General features: G+C 56.3%; 1 protein-coding gene across 1 annotated transcript in view; it reads left to right on the top strand.

The window, feature by feature from the left end:
- Positions 1 to 14451, top strand: part of KIF7 (kinesin family member 7) — a gene marked incomplete at its 5' end in the record, with an annotated part of 15855 nt that overhangs the window by 751 nt on the left and 653 nt on the right. Inside the window, 17 exons of the mRNA XM_019503817.1 lie at positions 1869 to 2069; positions 3158 to 3566; positions 4420 to 4951; positions 6441 to 6578; positions 6969 to 7196; positions 7621 to 7817; positions 8532 to 8641; positions 8994 to 9146; positions 9659 to 9861; positions 10022 to 10219; positions 10555 to 10680; positions 11269 to 11445; positions 11726 to 11941; positions 12258 to 12464; positions 12863 to 13061; positions 13206 to 13355; positions 14102 to 14449. Of these exons, the coding sequence (XP_019359362.1) occupies positions 1869 to 2069; positions 3158 to 3566; positions 4420 to 4951; positions 6441 to 6578; positions 6969 to 7196; positions 7621 to 7817; positions 8532 to 8641; positions 8994 to 9146; positions 9659 to 9861; positions 10022 to 10219; positions 10555 to 10680; positions 11269 to 11445; positions 11726 to 11941; positions 12258 to 12464; positions 12863 to 13061; positions 13206 to 13355; positions 14102 to 14449 (3792 nt within the window). The remainder of the gene's footprint in view (positions 1 to 1868; positions 2070 to 3157; positions 3567 to 4419; positions 4952 to 6440; positions 6579 to 6968; positions 7197 to 7620; positions 7818 to 8531; positions 8642 to 8993; positions 9147 to 9658; positions 9862 to 10021; positions 10220 to 10554; positions 10681 to 11268; positions 11446 to 11725; positions 11942 to 12257; positions 12465 to 12862; positions 13062 to 13205; positions 13356 to 14101; positions 14450 to 14451) is intronic.

Genomic DNA, 14451 nt, shown 5'->3' with positions numbered 1-14451 from the left:
CCCTCCCCAGGCACTTGTGCGCGCTGTCTGCCCTCCCAGGGCCCTGCCATCCCCCTGCCCACCCTCCCCAGGCACTTGTGCGCCCAAGCTCCTCTTCCCCTGCCAGCAGCTGGTGCCAAGCACTCCCACCCCCCTTGGGACAAATGGTTCAGACTCCCCGATGGAGCACGGGGGTTTCCAAGCTGGCATCAGTGATGCTTTCCCCGGGGGGACTGGCCCGCACGTCCCTACTGGTGGCAGAGCGTGGTGAGCGAAGGTGTCGCCACATGGTGACACTGGTGAAGGGGACGTGTCGGGGATGGGAGCAGCGGGGCTTTGCAGGGAAGAGGTCGTGCGGCTGAGGGTGTCTGAAACCTGCAGTCTTGCTGGGTGAATGGGAGTGTCAGGAGTCGGGGATGGTGCACCAGCAGGGCTGCGAAACGCAGCGGGGTGGTGGGGAAACCTGGGGGGACTCAGCCTCTGTGTTGTGGCCGTTTTGTACCCAGTGCACGTGAAAGCAGGGCTGGAAGGGACCGTGAGAAATCTAGTCCAACTCCCTTCTCAGAGCTGCAGCTTCTCCATCTGAGCTGTCCCAGAGAAACATCTGTTTCTGGTGCCCTGCAGAGGGTTTTGCAGCACAATCAGGTGCTCGCCCATGCATAGGGTTTCCTGCATTGCTGAACTAACACCACTGAAGGAACCTGATCCAGGCTTTACAGGACAGTTTGCTTGTCTGGGGCAAATAACTGCTTGAGCAATGCATGAACTGCGCAGACCTCTCTGTTATCTTGCAAAAAGCAGGCAAGGAGATTGTGTTTGGTGTGGCGGCGTTCAGGATGGTTTTCTGAGACATGCCTCTCCTTTGGCATGTCTGAGCCCTGCTTGCTTTACTTCTCCATCAGCCCTAACACAGGGAGTTTGTCATTGATGTTCTTTCTTGTTTGTCTGGTTTGTTAATATTATTGTTTGGGAAGAAGTGTTTCCTTTTTCCTCTGCCTAGAAATGCTTTGGCAATGAGGGACTGGTTGGGTTTTTTTGACCCTCAAGACCTCTTAAAATACACTGTGCACATGCAAAACAAAACTAACTTTGAGAATATAAAAACAGTTTTGTATTTTAGATGCATCTTGATTCCTTCCCCCAACCCCTCTTAGGGCTATCTCTGTGCCCAGCATGAAGCTCATTTCAGATAGGCCTGGCTTATTAGAGTAAAAAAAGGGGCCATTTGAAATTCATATTCAAGAATGCTGAGGCCAGGTCAGGACATTCTTACCCCAAAATAGCTGTGTGTGCGTGGAGACAGTTCTGAGCTCTGCTGGGCTCAAAAGAAGGCATGTTGCAGCCTTTCCGTACTCTTTGTTACCCACTGATGTGAAGATGTAGTTTCCTCTTCAAGAAGCACTTGACAAGCTCTATGCAGTGGCAGGGCATGGGCAGTGTCCTTTGCTTCCTTGCTTTTTACCTGTAGCACAGATTAGGGGTTTCTGGTTTGATTTTCATATTGCGATTTGAGGTTTATGGGGCAGGATCGGGGGTGTGGAGTGGATGACTTTTAGGTCCCTTTGGATAATAGGTGCCTGTGAATGCAGGGAATTGGATAGGATGAACTGAAGCCCCTTGCAGTCCTATGTTTGTGTGACTGTAATGCAACACGTCTGGGATAGAGGGTAACAGGGAAGCAGTAGTGGGATGAGGGGACTCCTGGCAAGCACCTTCAAGCAAACTATTATAAGAAAACACCCCTAAGGATCTTTAATCCCTACTGAGCTATGTCACGGTGTGAAATGTGCTCTGAAAACTGGCTCCTGCTTTGTGGCTAGGGCCCACCCTTGAATTGATGTTTTAAGCTTCCCTTGCATCTGATAACTGCATACATCTCTCCCTGCCAGCTTCTGTCAATGAGGATGAGCAGGGCATCATCCCTCGTGCCATGGCTGAGGCCTTCAAACTCATTGACGAGAATGACCTGATTGACTACACGGTCAGAGTGTCCTACCTGGAGGTGTATAAAGAAGACTTCCGGGATCTGCTGCAAGTGGATACGGCCAGCAAGGACATTCAAATCCGTGAGGATGACAAAGGGAACATTGGTATGTGCAGCTGCTCTAAGACTTCCTCCTGCAGTACCTTCCATGGCCGGAGCTGGATGCTTACCCCTGCAAAGTAGTGCAAGGTGCTGCTTCTCCTTCAGCTTCTGACACTGTAACAAGGACCATCTCTGGAACTGATTTTGGCTGCTAGCAGGCTTTGCTTTGTCGCTGAAGGCAAAGGCTTTTTTTAGCTCTCCATTAGTCCTGCCAGAGCTGCACAGGGACCTGACCTCCTAACAGTAACCCTGCGCCCATATGCCACTCTGTGCTGTTGGCTACACAACTGGCCTGCCTCCTTACTCTAACTTAATGGGAGACTTGAGTTTAGGCACTTTAACAAGGAAAGTAATTGTAGTCAATAAACCCAAAGCAGCCTTGGGCTGACCTCCATAGGGGTAGGGGTTGTTCTGAGTTGCATCTTCATTCTGGCTTGTCATACCCTTCAAGGGGTATTGGGCATTGCTAGGCCAGAAGAGAGATGGGCCTTAGGTAAGAATTTTTCTGCTGCCTCACTACTGGTCCATCCCCTTTGAAAGCTCTGTGTTTCTGTAGCATGGCACAGCATGGGAAGGGACAGAAAGGACACCCTCTGGCCTCAGTTCTCAGCAACACTTGAAGCCTATGACTCCTCTTTCTTCAGCATGTCTGGGACCCAGGAAGTTCAGCCAAATGATGCTGTAGAGGCCTTGCTCTTCTAGAGAGCTTGAGTGGGGTCTGGACTCATTTTTCAGTTCTAGGGCCATTTCTGATGGTAGCTCTGCTTGGCTTTATCTGTCTGTGTGCGGTCCATGCTGTTACATTGATAGGAAGGAGGGATTTGTTTCCCTCAATGAGCCAATGCTGGTTATGTACTTGTGACTGAGCTTGTGTATCCTTCACGATAGCACAGCTGTGTATGCCTCACAACAGTAACCACGTACCCAAATAACCAAGGGGAAATCCTATACGCAGGGGACAGATTTCCCTTAGGGTGTTCTCTGAGCATGACCTAGATGCCCTTCCAGTGCTGATGTCCCGACTGTCCCTTTGTGCAGATTTCCTTGGCACCAATGCAGACTGTTCCTGCTACTCTTCTTGTCTTGTTGCAGTGCTGTCTGGAGTGAAAGAGACAGAAGTGGAGGGGCTGGATGAGGTCCTGAGCCTGCTGGAAATGGGGAACACGGCCAAGCACACGGGAGCCACCCACATCAACATGCAGTCAAGCCGTTCGCACACCATCTTCACAGTGACCATGGAACAGCGGCGGGGTGCCGGCCGCCTCGCCCTCCATAACTGCTCCGTGGGCCTGGCCTCAGGCCAAGTTCTGGTCTCCAAATTCCACTTTGTAGACCTAGCGGGTTCAGAGCGGGTTGTGAAGACTGGAAACACGGGAGAGAGGCTGAAGGAGAGCATCCAGATCAACAGTGGGTTGCTGGCCCTGGGGAATGTGATTAGTGCCTTGGGAGACCCCCGCCGGAAGTGTAGCCACATCCCCTACCGGGATTCCAAAATTACCAGGTACCACAAGGCCCCTGGGCTGCTCATATAGCCTCATCTCCTGTGCACGTTCAGTCCTGCAGCGGGGCCCTTTGGCCTCCTTATCCCTTCCCAGCATGCTGAAGGAAAGGGCTAGCTTGGTCAGTCAGGTTTGGTGTCAGAAGCCCTTTGCTTGCACGAGTTGAATTTGCTGGGACTTGCCCACAGTGGTCGTTCTTTGAGGCTTTCAGACTGTGTGCTTGGTTCTGAAGGCATCAGTGGAACGTCTCTTTGAAAGACCATGCATCTCCCAGGCATGCCAGTCTTGAGCGTGAAACAGAGCCAAGGAAAGACTGAAAATCCAACTTGTTCCAAAGCTTTTCCATTGTAATGCATCACATGGGGGTGACCCATGCTGCTCTTGCTTAAAGGATTAGGAGCTCCTGAAGAATTTCCTGCCCATTCCTGATTAGCAGTGACCTGAAGATGCTGCCATCAGACATCTGCATGGGCGCTTGTATGAAATAAGGTCGTTTCAGTCTAGTTCCCAGCAAAGATGTGTCCATATTTGGACCTAGAACTGACTCCTTTATTGTCATCCTCAGCCAATGTCTCCAGAATCTGAATTCCTGCTTACTCCCGGTGGTGGCGTCTCCAGTCAGTACTAAGGGACTATTAAGGGAGAAGTCAGCAGTGTTGCAGGCTGTTCCCTCCCTCAGGGCTGCTATCCTAACCCCTTTCACCAGGTCTAGATAGAATATGAGGGAAGCATTTTGCAGTTCTTGGGTTTCAGGAGGGGTAGTGCTGGCAAAACCTTGCCCCAGCCCCTGTGGGTCTACAAGATGGTGGGCTGTGGCATTTTTCTCTGATTTTCCTTCTCAACTCTTCTCCTCAGGATCCTGAAAGACTCCCTTGGAGGCAATGCCCACACTGTCATGATTGCCTGCATCAGTCCTTCCTCCTCTGACTTTGATGAGACCCTCAATACACTGAATTATGCCAGCCGTGCCCAGAACATCCAGAACAAGGCCGTGGTGAACTGCCGCAAGGAGACTGAGCATGTGGAGGAGCTGCAGCTGCAGATCAAGAGCCTGCAGAAGGCACTGGAACAGCGGCACCGCTCTGAGACCCGCATCATAAACCGCTCGGATACAGCCAAGCAGGGCTCCCAGGACCACATGGCCCGTGTGCTGGCCGAGTGCGCTCACTACCGGACCTGCACTGATGCTGCCTACCGGCTCCTGATGGAGCTGCAGGAAGAGGGCAACCTCACAGTGGAGCAGGTCCTACGGGTGAAGGAGTGGCTGTGTGCGGTGGAGAGCGAGAGGAGCGAGTTGACCTCGGCTGGCCTGGATAGCGGCATTGAGAGCACTTCAGCAGAGGACCGAAGCCCCAAGGCACAGGGCTCAAAGCCAGCAAAGGTCCAGGTACAGGGTGTCGGCCTTGTTTGAGCATGGGGTAGTATGACCATGGGCCTCTGGTGTGGTTTGCTGATTGCCAGGGAGTGCTGGGGAAACTACCAGGTAGACCTAGCTACAGGAGGTGATGTTTGTCAGAACCGAGCCCTTGGAGGCACCTGGTTAGAGAAGCAGAGGAAACACTGTTAGCATTGGAGATGGAGATTGAGAGCAGATTGTCCCAGGTTTGAGCACATGTAGAGGTGTGTGGAGCCTGTAAAGGCACAGGACATCAGTGAGGGCACCACCCTGGAAGATCCAAGCTCAAATTCCTGTGGTCCTGGACAAGACCCTTTGGGCTTGTGCATGGTGAGAAAGGGGCAAACCTATGGAACACAGGCTGCTTCCCCCCTTCCCCCACCATGGGCACTTAGTTTGGAGGGTGAAGGGGCAGCCAGTTAGCATACACAAGGAGTGCATGCAGGGAGAACATGGAGGAACTGCTGCCAAGTGATATCCCCAGGCAGATGAGCTCTCCTCTGCATCAGTAAAAGGATGAGTGTTGTGGCTTTGCTCTCCCTCCCAGGGTGTGTGGTACTCTGGGGAGGGGCTGTGGTATGTCAGAAGATGCATGCTCCTCCTTATGCCCCGTACAACTTGGCTGCCATATGGATTGTGGGGTGGGGAGGCTGAGGCCCTGCTGCTGCCTGACAGCCATTTTCTAACCCTGCTAGCTCTTGGGGGTACTGTACTAACAGTGCAGAGGCCCTCTTAGCCAAGGAACACAAAGCACCTCACGAGCATCGTCCTCGAGCCTCTGAGTCCCTCAGAAGTAGGGGACACATGAAGCTCACATGACCAAGCACTGAGAATCAGTTGTCTATGGGGTGGAGAGCAACTTCTGCACAGGTCCTCAGTGCAAGACGATGGCGATGCATAGGGGGTGCACGTGCACCCCCTGAGATTGGCCGTGCACCCCCTGAGAAAAACGCCGCCAACACTGCTGGTGGCGCTTGTGGGTGGTTGTCATTTGCCACATTGCCCCTCCGCCACCGACACCACCAGTGGTGTCTGCGGGCAGTTGCCAATCGCCAGTGACCACCACCAACACTGCCAGTGGTGTCTGCAGGTGATCGCTGACCATGGGTTGGTGCTCACCACCCCCACCCCCCACCACTTCCTGCCGCTGACACCCCGGTGGCTACCTGCAGGAGCTCCCTGCTGCCAACACTGCCATGGCTGCCTGCGGGAGTTCACTGCTGCCACCTGCAGGTGATTTCTGTGCCCCCTCAGCCTCTGGGGGCACATGTCGTTCATAGTGCAAGAGATGGGGTAGGACTGGCTGGGGAGTCCTGGCTCCTGCTGGGGCAGAACACCATTATCTTGCAGGCCGGGAAGCCATGAGTTTGGGATCAGTTTCTTTAGTTTTTCCTGCTAAAGAAGTCAGGGTGTGTGGCAGGGTGTGTGCCCCAGCTTTGGGGATCCTGATGCAGTTTCTTTCTTCCCTCCCTGGGGCCAGGTGAGCCTAGAGAATGGGTGTGAATTGGGCAAGGAGGAGCATGTGGTCAGGTTGCAGAGGCAAGTGGAGAGGCTGGAGGAGGAGAACCGGGACTTCCTGGCTGCCCTGGAGGATGCCATGGAGCAGTACAAGCTGCAGGTATGTAGCCTTGGCCTACACCCATGCAAAGTTCCTTTTCCCATCCAATCCCTCTTGGTGCAAGCCAACCCCATTCTTTGCCTTCCCTGGGTTCCCAGGGCCTCTTGCTCCCTTTGCCACCATTGCACCTTTACTCTGCACACAGACCAAGCCCATTTGGGGTTTTTGATCTGAAGCACTGCTTGCCCCATGCTTCTCCTTCTGAGTTGGGCTTCTCCTTTGTGATTGTTTTAGTGTCCAGATACACAGACAGAGTTCCCTGCTGTTCCTGTGCCATCCCCATCTGGATGCTGGGGTGGAGTGGGGGAAAGAGCATGGCCTGTTGGTTCCTGAGCTAGTGGGAGGCCTAGAGTGCATGCGTGGGAAACAATCTTCTTCCTCCATTTCCAGAGTGACAAGTTGCAGGAGCAGCAGGACAAGATCTTCGAGCTCCGCCTGCGCCTGGAGATGGTGGCACCCACCTGCATGCCAGAGCTCCTGCAGGATGTTCACCTGGTGGGAATCATGCAGAGACCCCACACAGCCCCCCCACTGGATGCTGGGCAGTACCACAGCCTCAGTATGGTGCCATCCAGGCCCTCCTTTGCCAACCAGAGTGGAAGGGTTCATTGCAGAAAGGTAAGTGCATCAGTTATCCCAGGTACCAGACTTCTGCTCTTGGGATCTGCGTAGTTCTCACCATGTTAGGACCTGTAGCCCAGTCCCTCCTGCTGCTCCTGAGTGGGGAAGCAGCTCCACAGTGAAACCAGTCCTTGGCTCTAAGGCTGCCTTCTCTGGCATGAGAGATGTGGGAAAACCAGGTTTTAGGCTGAGCACTCAGGCTTTGATCTGAGCTCAGGCAGCAGCACACCTGAGATCAGCTGCCTGGGTCCAGGACCTCACTAGCTCTGCTTGTAAAGTCTTTCAGCTCCATGTTGCCTTCATATCTAGCAGAGGGAGCAGGCTGACTGAAGTGCTTCTGCAGAACTCTGCAGCCTGGGTGGTGTGCGTCTGTCCCTATGCACTAACACTTTCCTTTCCCCAATCTCTCTGCCCCGGGCAGCTTAGCAGCAGCCTGTCTGATGATGGCAAGGGCCTGGTGGTGTCTTCTCAAAACTGTGCTCAGGGTTTGGCCTATGGCCTGGAGGCCAAAGATGTGGTGCTGATACAGCCGCTCAGCAAGGATTTGGAGAGGCCAGCAGAGCCGTCCTCAGGAGAGGAGGAAGAGGGGGAGCCCAAACCATCTCTGCACCAGCGTAGGTGAGATGTAGCTGCTCATGCCAGGCCATTGCCAGGCCCTGCCAGATCTTTTCCAGGACAAAGGCCCATCTGGCCACTGCCCAGAATGGCTGTTCCTTAACAGAGCTACAGGAATCGGGCTGGCTTTGACTGGGAGAACTGCATATCCTCTGCACCTGAGAGGTGCTTCTAAAACCCAAAGAGACGAAGCAGGAAGAATCAGGACATGACAGCGCCTTTGTAATGCCTGCACCGCAGTCCAGAGTCTTGTCCATAATAATTGCAGAGGCTGGTACTAGTGGAGGGCAGAGGTGGTGGCCTGAGGGCCCCAGAGCCTGACCCTTCCCTGATGGGGCCCAGCAGAGTGACAGGGTTTGCTTTCCATCTCTATGTCTCAGCCTGATCAGGAGAGAACTGAAGGGAGCTATGTCTCTGGGGCTGTAGAGCCTTTGGCCTATCTGCTGAGGCTGCCACCTACTGTGGGTGCCCGCCCAAGGGGAAATGTGCTGACTGGGATGTGAGCCTGCCCCTTCTCTCGTAGCCCCAGCCACAGTCCTGCCATCTCCTGAACCCCACTCTCACTTAGCGTCCCTGCCTGATGGCCTGCGGGTGGGCATCCTGGCATCCCTCTCTCTTCACCTGGTGCTACATGGCAGGTTTGGAGCAGGCCTTACCTTCCTTTGGTCCTGGCTAAGCCTGGGCCCAGCTAAATGGAGCTATTTGCTGCTCTTCTAGAAATGGGATCCACAGCTGGAGCAAAAAGGAGGTTTGCAGCAAGGGGATTGAGGAGCAGAGCAGAGGCAAACTCCCACCTGGCCAGGAGGAGCCCCTCGAGCTGCCCAAGGGTAAGTGGACATTGTTTCCCTGAGGGATTGGCAGGCAGTGCTGGGGACAGTAGCGAGAAGCATCTCCAAGTGCTCTAACTGCAGAAGAAAGGCAGTGCAGGGGCACCCTGAATGCCCAGTGCAGCCTAGCACCTGGGGGCTCTCAGGACTACTAGAGTTTGTGGCCTGGCTGCTTTCATTTAGATAGAGCACTGCATGCTGGGATCTGAAGGCCTCCAGAGCTGCACGTGTGCTTCCTAGGTGAGGGCAACAGGGGCTGTGTTCTGCCAGCTTTGCTGGTGGGCTGGCCTGTGTCCATAGGGATTGGGCACCTGCTGGGTGGGGTCTCAGGGCATCTTGCTCTATGTGGCAGGGGCCTGCGGGAGGAGGGAGCCATCTGGTCCATGGGGTGGCCTGTCAACAAAGGACTCGGAATGGCGACTGGTGCGAGCACAGCAGAAAATCCGGGACCTGGCAATAAACATCCGCATGAAGGAGGAGTTGATTACAGAGCTCATCAAGACAGGTGCGCAGTGGGGACAGGATGGGGGCTTGCAGCCACAAGAAGAGCTTTCCCCAGCGAGGTTGGGGTGGACTTCCTTCCATGGCTCCCCTTCCCTCCCTGTGTGTGCCTGCCCCCTATGCCTTGTCTAATGGAAGAAGGGCTGTGGCTTAGCAATCAGCCCCAGCCGCTGCAGCTACTAGGGTGACTAGGAAGGAAGGCCAGAGGGGGGCAAGTTAGGGGCATAGCTGACTCTTGTAGGAGGTGGGTGGGGCAGAGCTAGGGCGAGTCCCCTCCCAGCCCTGCGTTGTGTGGCTGTTATTGAACAGCTGAACCCCATCAAAAGGAAATAGCTCCTTGTCATTGGAGCTAGCTTGTACCCCCTGCAAGTGGTACTGGCAAAGGTCCTGTGCCATATTGCTACCACTGCTACTCCAGGTTGTCTGGCAGGTGCCTAGAGCCTCTGGTTGGTTTGGGAGGATGGCTGGGAACCGGGCTGGGGGGCAGTGGGGCAGATGCTTACACGTGCATTCCAGGCAAGGATGCCCAGGCCATGAACAAGCAATATTGCCAGAAAATCAGTGAGCTGGAGCAGGAGGCAGAGCAGGTGCGAGCTGAGCTGAGCCACAGCCAGAAGCAGCTGCAGGAGCTGGAGGGCAAGGAGCTGCAGGATGCTGGGGAAAAGCGCCAGCTGCAGGAGTACCGCACAAGGGTGGCAGCTGCACAGAGCAAGGCACAGGTCAGTGTGAGCAGGGTTGGTCAGCGCTGGCCTCTAGGGGCTTTGGCCTGCCTGTCCTGGGCTGTGGCCCTTGGGGTGAGAGGAAAGCTGAGGGCTGCCTCCTCTAAGGAGCAGGATGGGGGGTACTCCGCCAAGGCTAAGTGCAGTCATCCTGTGGCAGGTCCTGCGTGAAAAGCAGCAGGTGACAGAGAGGCTAGTGTCGCTGTCGGCTCAGAATGAGAAGCGGGTGCAGGAGCTGGAGAGGAACATCCAGCTGATGCGGCGGCAGCAGGGGCAGCTCCAACGGCGGCTGCGGGAAGAGACAGACCAGAAGCGGCGCCTGGAGACTGAGGTGCACAAGCGGCAGCACCGGGTCAAGGTGAGTCTCAGGCTTGCTTGCTGGCACCAGGCTGGGGGCCCAGCTGGAGGGTGGGGGAAGCTGCTTTGGGTATTGTGGGGAGCTCCTAGCCTCACATGCCAACCAGGAACTGCGGTAACTCTGGTGGGATTGTGGAGTGAGGGAAAGGGCTCTGTGTCCCAGGCAGCAGCAGGCTGTGGCAGACTGTACTGCAGCACCTGGGGAAGCCAGTTAGGTTGATTGGTGAGTGAGGTCCCAAGGAGTTCAAATCTGTTCCTCTGCCCCTGGCTTTGGATCAGCCCCTTCCTGTGCTCTTCCAACACCCCGCTGCTTCCTCCCCCCCCGCCACCCCGCAGGAGCTGGAGCTGAAGCACGAGCAGCATCAGAAGATCCTGCGTATCAAGACTGAGGAGATTGCCGCTTTCCAGAGGAAGCGCCGCAGTGGCAGCAACGGCTCTGTCATCAGCCTGGAGCAGCAGCAGGTGAGGGGCTGGGAGCCCCACACCCTCCCAGCCTGACCACGTGGCATCAGCAAAGGCATGGAGTCCCTGGGCCCACTGGGAGCAGGTGTCCTGAAATCTCCCTGCTGGGCAGGAGAAGCTCAACCTTTGCCCCAGCACTCTCTCTGTGCCTTGGGAGACAGTCCCACATGCTGCTGATACCCCACAGTCCCAGCCTGCCCTTGCTGGGATCCTCCCAACCCCATGAGACTCCTGGTGAATGAGGCATGAAGTTGTGGGAGTGGAACCCCATCTGCCAGAGCTGGGGCAGGTGGATGAGAGAGGCTGGCCACTAGGCAGAGCAGTCGCCTGCTTCTCCAGGGGTCGGCGTGCTGTTTCCTGCTCAGCCTGACTCCCTGTGCCCCAGGCTGCTACTGAAAGGTGGAGATTGCCAGCCTGCCTCCCTCCTGGGGCCACGAGGGTACGTCTGGCAGGCAGATGTACTCAAATCTCCAATAATAGGACCCACATCAGCCAGTAGAAGCCTCTTCCCCCTGACCTGACCCCAGCTCCCAGTCACTGATGCAGCTGTGTGTAACTCTCCCCTGTGTTTCCCTTCCCTTCCATCAGAAAATTGAAGAACAGAAGAAGTGGTTGGACATGGAGATGGACAAAGTCCTGGAGCAGCGTCATGCCTTGGATGAGCTGGAGGATGAGCTGAGGAAACGGGAAGCCATCGTAGCCAAAAAGGAAGCATTGCTGCAGGAGAAGAATGGCCTGGAGAGCAAGAGACTCCGCTCTAGCCAGGTGGGCAGCTGGGGGTTGCTCCAATGTCCTGCCCCTTGGCACCTGAACTTGAGTTGGCTGGAGGGCAAGGTGCTTGGCAGGCTACAGGAGGTGCCCTGACCTGAGCTCCCTCAGCCTCCTCAGTGAGCTGTCTTGGACACCTTTCCTCACAGGGGTTTCATGGTGACTTGGATTGGATTGTCCTTGGCTTGGGCAGGTGAAGTGGAGGGAGGGCAGTGGAAGGCCTGGATTTCCCAGGACAAGATGCTCATTGGCGGTCCTGTTCCTCCTGCTGCCCCAGGCCCTGACTGATGACATTGAGCGCATGTCCAGCCGCCTGGAGTACCTGGAGAAGGAGCTGATGGAAAAGAATGGGCAGCTCCGCCGTGGCAGTGCCCACGACCAGCAGCAGATCCGTCAAGAGATCAACAACCTGCGTCAGGAGAAGGACCAACTGCTTAAGCAGAGGCTGGAGATCGACAACAAGCTGCGCCAGGGCACCCTGCTGTCCCCAGAGGTACCCTGCTGCTGTGGGGAGGGGCTGGCCAGGGCTGCTGCCCCTGCCCTTCCCACCCTGTACACTAGCTCCTTGTGGTCCCAGGGAAACGGACTCTGCTGGGCCCTGTCCGGCACAGATGGAAGCTACTGCAGCTTGGACAAGAGCAGTGTGCATTTGGGGCAGGAGCAGAATAGATGGGAGGGGCGTCACAAGGCTGGGACCTGGGTATAGTTTGCCCCTCCCATCCCTGATTCTCCTACTGGGTGAGAGGTGCTGCCCCACTGTAATCCACAGTGACAGCAGCTGCCTTCCTTTCTCCACTCCTGGGTGGCAGGAGGAACGGATCTTGTTCCAGCTGGATGAGGCCATTGAGGCACTGGATGCGGCCATTGAGTACAAGAACGAGTCGATCACGTGCCGGCAGCGGGTGTTGCGGGCCTCGGCCAGCCTGCTGTCCCAGTGTGAGATGAATCTCATGGCCAAGCTCAGTTACCTGTCCTCTTCCGAGACGCGGGCACTGCTCTGCAAGTACTTTGATAAGGTGGGAGCCAGCTGCATGCCCTGCCTCAGCTCCAGCCCCTGGCCTGCCATTGGGAGCTCCCCCCTTCCTCCCCTTGACACTTCGCTTCCCCTTGGAAAGCTTCCATGCTACAGACTCAGCAGTTCTGCAAACACCTTCAGCGGGGCAGAAATGCTGGGTCCTCTCATGGGTCCCTGGGTCTCAACCAGGGCCTGGCTCCCCAGCTGTCTGCAGTGGCAGTTCATGCAGTGCCCTGCTTGCTGCTGAGGCAACTGCTGCTCTGTGAGGGACAGGGCTCCCTCAAAGTTCCTGTCCTTCCTACACCATGAAATGGCCTTGGTCAGTTGCTGGACATGGGGAAGGAGGTTGCCAAACCCAAGGAAGGTCTGACTGGTGGCTTGCTCTGGGGCCCTGGGCAGGTGGTGACACTGCGAGAGGACCAGCACAGGCAGCATATTGCCTTCTCGGAGCTGGAGATGCAGCTGGAGGAGCAGCAGCAGCTGGTGTCGTGGCTGGAGGTGGCGGTGGAGCGCCAGCGCCTGGAGATGGATCGCCAGCTCACCCTGCAGCAGAAGGAGCATGAGCAGAACATCCAGCTCCTGCTCCAGCAGAGCCGCGGTGAGTCCCAGCCACCTCCTCTGCTCCCTCCAGCCTACGGGCTCCCTGACAGCCGTGCCTGAGCCAACCCTCTTGCCCCCCCGTCCCTTCACAGGGTAATTACAGCAGCTTTTTCAAAGCCAGCCTTGCACCTTCTCTTTGTAGAGCACCTGGATGAGGGGCTGGCCAGCAGTAAGCTCCAGTATGAGGCAAGGATCCAAACGCTGGAGAAGGAACTGAACTGTTACATGTGGGCAAACCAGGAGCTGAACCAGAGGCTGAGTGGTCTGAGCCACCTGGGTGGGCAAGCCCAAGGTAAGGGAGGCTGCAGTTGCCATTGGCAGGGTTAGCAGCACTTTCACATGCATTTGTATGAGCAGAGGAGTCTAAACGAGTGATGCTCAACCTTTTGGCCCTGTGGGGTGGAGTGGTCCATGTGCCAGAGCCCCCAGGCCAGGCTCTGGGGCCTGGCATCACCTCCAGTGGCCCCTATGTGCTGGGACTGGTCCCTGGGGGCCTAGCCCACCCCTCCTGCCCCCCAACATGCCAGGATTGGTCCCTGGGGTCCTGGCACTACCCTGTTCTACCAAGTTTGGGTCCTAGGGGGCACCCTTTCCCATCAACACCCCGCCTCCCCCCCAGTTAGGATTTGGGCCTGGGGCCTGGTGCTGCCTCCACCTAGCTGTGCACACTGGGATCAGATGCTGGATCCAGTGCACAGCTGTGTGGAGTTCCTTAAGGGTCTGGACATTTAGCTGTGAGGGAGCTGTGCCGTTGCTCTCCTGCCTCAAATTTCCAGATCTGTGGGGAGCCCAACAGGCTGGATGACACAGGACTGTGGGCTGGGCACTGAACACCCCTGGTTTAAATTGCTTCTGGAGCAGCAAGGTGAGCAGGGAGCATCCCCTGCCAGAGGCTGTTGCTGTAGCTGAGGCTTACACAAGCAGCAGGGGAGACGCTACAGACCCATTCACTCCACTAGATAACAGGTGCCCCAAGTTCCTGTGTTGTCCAGCAGTGAGGGGTGGCTGTCTTGACCTGATGCTTGTTGTCTCCTGCAGGACTGGAAAGGAGCTTGCCCGGGGCTGGGGACAGAGCTCCCACCCTGCTTCTGACCTGTGAAGAACCTGGCCCAGCTCTTGTGGATTCACAGCCTGCCTGCACTGGAGAAAGCTCCAGGTGCCAGGAGGAAAGCAGAGACTTGGTGCACGCCCCTCTGCCCGCTACGTGGCGGCGCTCCTCCCTGCCCAACGACTGCCCACCAGAGCTCCGGCAGAGGGAGGCCGAGCATGTGCTCAAGTCAGGGCAGCCCCATGAGGTGCTTCTGCCCTGGAACCCAGCACTGTTACCCAAGTGCCGGCGGGAGCTGCGCAGAGCCAGTCCCAGTGTGGCACCTGTGCCGTGCCACCCT

The sequence above is a fragment of the Gavialis gangeticus genome, unplaced genomic scaffold (genome assembly GCF_001723915.1).
Source record: "Gavialis gangeticus isolate Ggan-Ray unplaced genomic scaffold, GavGan_comp1, whole genome shotgun sequence".
In the NCBI taxonomy this organism is placed as follows: Eukaryota; Metazoa; Chordata; order Crocodylia; family Gavialidae; genus Gavialis; species Gavialis gangeticus.
The sequence above is the reverse complement of the archived record's forward strand: the minus strand, read 5'-3'. Positions and strand labels throughout refer to the sequence as shown.